The sequence below is a fragment of the Lolium perenne genome, chromosome 3 (assembly GCF_019359855.2).
Source record: "Lolium perenne isolate Kyuss_39 chromosome 3, Kyuss_2.0, whole genome shotgun sequence".
Lineage (NCBI taxonomy): Eukaryota > Viridiplantae > Streptophyta > Magnoliopsida > Poales > Poaceae > Lolium > Lolium perenne.
Window position 1 is genome coordinate 179,837,700 of NC_067246.2, and position 3,154 is coordinate 179,840,853.

The 3,154-nt window shown below is 60.9% G+C and overlaps 1 protein-coding gene across 1 annotated transcript; it reads right to left on the reverse strand.

Annotated features, from left to right (window-relative positions):
* Window positions 1-1,017: 1,017 nt before the first annotated feature.
* Window positions 1,018-2,891, reverse strand: LOC127339697 (uncharacterized). The gene is made up of 5 exons (XM_071827408.1): window positions 2,589-2,891; window positions 2,367-2,472; window positions 2,317-2,321; window positions 1,947-2,229; window positions 1,018-1,713 (listed from the first exon to the last, which is right to left on the reverse strand). Exons 1-5 carry the CDS (start codon window positions 2,889-2,891, stop codon window positions 1,130-1,132), a joined length of 1,281 nt encoding a protein of 426 aa, XP_071683509.1. The 3' UTR covers window positions 1,018-1,129.
* Window positions 2,892-3,154: the final 263 nt, after the last annotated feature.

Below are 3,154 nucleotides of genomic sequence, written 5' to 3' on the forward strand. Positions count from 1 at the left end.
TGGAGCCGCTCGAGCGAACAGCCGGCTGCTGGATTGAAGAGTTGCCCAATGTGCTGTGGAGCCTGCGCACAACGACAAACCGCTCAGTCGGCTTCACACCATTCTTCCTCGTATACGGGGCCGAAGCCGTCCTGCCGACTGATATCGAGCACGACGCGCCAAGGATCAAGCTCTACACAGAAGCCGAAGCCAAAGAAGCTCGCGAAGATGGAGTTGACCTGGTCGAAGAGGCCCGGCTGCTGGCTGCTTCTAGATCTACTATCTACCAGCAAAGCCTCCGACGCTATCACAGCCGGAAGGTCCAGCCCTTACCATTCCGAGAAGGAGACCTAGTGCTCCGGCTGATCCAGCGGACAGCCGGACAGCATAAGCTGTCATCCCCATGGGAGGGTCCCTTCATCGTGAGCAAGGCAGTAGGCAATGATTCCTACTATCTCATAGATGCCCAAGAGGCTAAGAAAAACAAGCCGGACAAGGCTGACGAGGAGACTAAACGTCCCTGGAATGTCAGGTTACTCCGCCCATTTTACACATGAGAGCAGGAATGTATGTATCCCTTGTATCCCTTTTGTGAGTTATGAAAAAGCTTGCGCCGAGAGCGCCGTTTCCGACAAGTTTTTCGCGCACTTTACCTTGTTTCGCCAATTGGCTTGAACCCTCTCACGCGGTCGGCTCAGTAACGTGATCCGGTTTCCGACAGCCGGCTTCCGATCCAGCTACAGACCGCAACCCGGCTGTCCGGCTGGCGGGAGTAAGGCCTAGGAAGCCGACACGTGAAAAACGACTAAGGGAAAGAGTAAGAGCGAGTTGACTTGCAACTTTTTATATAAGTGCCGGATTGCCGAATTCAGTTCGTTCGACCGAAATACTGTCGGCCTCACCCAGCGGCCCGCTCTTGATCCGGCGACGGATCGCAAGTCGGACGTATGACCGGCAAGAGCACAGCCAAAGAGTGGGGCAGATGGGAAAAAGCGAACGAGCCAAAAGAAAGCAACTCGGCACACAAATGAATAACCAACACATTAAAGTGTGACATAATTAAAGGGCGATAATATTCATACATCTGCACCCGGCATCCCGGGGATTTAACAAATTGTCTTGGCAAAAGAACAACTGAAAAGCAGGTAATCTAAGCCGGAGGGGCATCAGCGGAGCCGGCTGCCTGGTCGTCCTCGGGCGCGTCTTCCGCCTCCTCATCTTCCATGTAATCTTCATCGGATGGAGGAGGATTCGGGTCCGCGACGAAGGCGCCCTTGTCGACGAAGTCGGCGATGGCGCTGGCTCGGGCAAGGCGGGCGGCCTTGAGATCGGCTGGGAGCTTGTCCTCCACGCCGGCTCGCCGGAACTGGAGCTGCCCCAGGTCCACCTCGTTGTACCAGGAGAGGACGAAGGACAGCGCCATGTCGGCACCAGCGCGCGTGGCCGACTCCTTCCAGTCGAGGAAGCGGTCCGGCGCCCGCTCCATCGAGGAGATGAGGCCGGAGATATCTTGCGGCACCGCCTCTTCAGGCCACAGCATCGGCACCAGCTCTTCAGCCGCCTTCCGAAGCTCCCAGCCGAGTTTGGTGATGGGCTCGATGCGGGCAGCCATGGACGCCATGTGGTCCTCCATGGAGAAGTACTCTGAGCTGCCCTCGCCAGTCTCCCGCCTCCTGGAGTCGCGCGCGACGCCAACGGCTGCTAAAGCCGCGTCCTGCGTCTCCGGGAAGGCCGCTGCAAGAAGGAGCAAGTCAGAAACCATCAAAGCCGAAATAAGCTGAAAAATGCAAATTTTCGAAGTCCTAAGCCAAAAGGAAAAGCCTGGCGGCAGCCGGCAAGAACCGACTGCCACCAGCCCGAAGATGGCGATAGCGAAGAAAGAAGTTTCTGCTGCCGACTGCCAACGAAAGCCGGCAGCCGACAGCCGAAAGCCGGCAAAGGGGAAAGGAACATAGAGATGCACTCACCCGCCAAGCCGCGATCAAGCGCGCTAAACTCGTCGGTCCAGCGCTTGGCGGTAGCCGTCAGCTCCGTGGACTTAGCGGTGACCTCCTCCTGCAGCACAAGCCGCTGCTTCTCCACCTCCGTCAGCCGCCGGCTCAGATCATCCACCTTCTCCTTCTCCGCCGTCCTGAGGGAGTTGAGCTCGGCGAGATGGTTCTGCTCCAGCAGGCGCAGCCGCGTCAACTCCTGCTCAGCCAGCTTGAGCTTGCTGGCGGCGGATCGGCCCGCCTCCTCGCTCTCGGCGCACTGGGCGCGAGCGGCTCGGAGATCCGACTCACTGCGGGACCTTGGCGGCTTCAACTGCGAGGCGGCCGGAAAGAAATGTCAGCCAACCAAGACTAAAAAGAAAATAAGACATCGAGTCGAAAGAAGCAAGAGCTTACCCTTAGCGGCTTCCAGCTCGCGGGCCAAGTCGGCCCGGTCCAGCTTGGCCTTGTGGTAATGGGTGACGGCGCGATTATACAGAGTGGTGCGCCGGTCCATCACAGCCTAAGGAAAAGAGAAAGTCAGTCGCACAGGCGAAACCCGTGCCGGCTTCAAGCAGCCGGCCCATGCCTCGGAGGGCTACCAGGATAATAATCAGATCAAAAACGGACGAAGCTTACCTTGCCGGCTTCCTCCACCTTGGCAACATTAGCCGCGGCCTCGGCTGCCCTGGCCTTGAGGTTGGCCTGCAGGCTGGAGAAGAACATCTCCACCGACGCCTGGCCGGGGTTCCCCTCCCGGCTGGTCACCTCGTAGGAGTCGGCGCGGAGCCACGCCTGCTCCATGGTGGCAGCCGAGCCGAGGCTGGAGTCGGAGGCGGACGGCACTGAAGAAGAAGTGCGCCCTTGGCCACATGCGAGGCCCTGCGGCGACGCCGATGGGGTCTCCGTCCTCACCAGCGCACGCGAGCCGGCGCCCTCCATGCGCGCCGGCTCGTCCCTCGCAGTTCTGCCTGGCCGGCTCCTCTGTCGTCCGGCTGCGGCGGTGGCGTCGCTCCGGGCGCAGCGGATGGCCCAGCCGGCGCAGTCATCTCCGGCGCTGGGGCGCCCTCCGGCTCTCATCCAGCTCCACCACGCTGGGCCGGGTGCCGGCTCCGGCCGCAGCGGCGCAGCCCTGCCGGCTCCGGTTCCAGGAGCAGCCCCACGGGCTCCGGCTCCGGTTGAAGGCGGCATGCCCGCCCGGCCCC

Bases quoted from the DNA above. Each gene is read 5' to 3' on its own strand.
- LOC127339697 (XM_071827408.1), bottom strand. From the start codon at position 2,891: ATGGAGGGCGCCGGCTCGCGTGCGCTGGTGAGGACGGAGACCCCATCG. The intron at 2,473-2,588 runs GTAAGCTTCGTC...TCTTTTCCTTAG, and splicing joins AGGTGGAGGAAGCCGGCAAG to GCTGTGATGGACCGGCGCAC. The intron at 1,714-1,946 runs GTGAGTGCATCT...TCCTTCTTGCAG, and splicing joins GCTTGATCGCGGCTTGGCGG to CGGCCTTCCCGGAGACGCAG.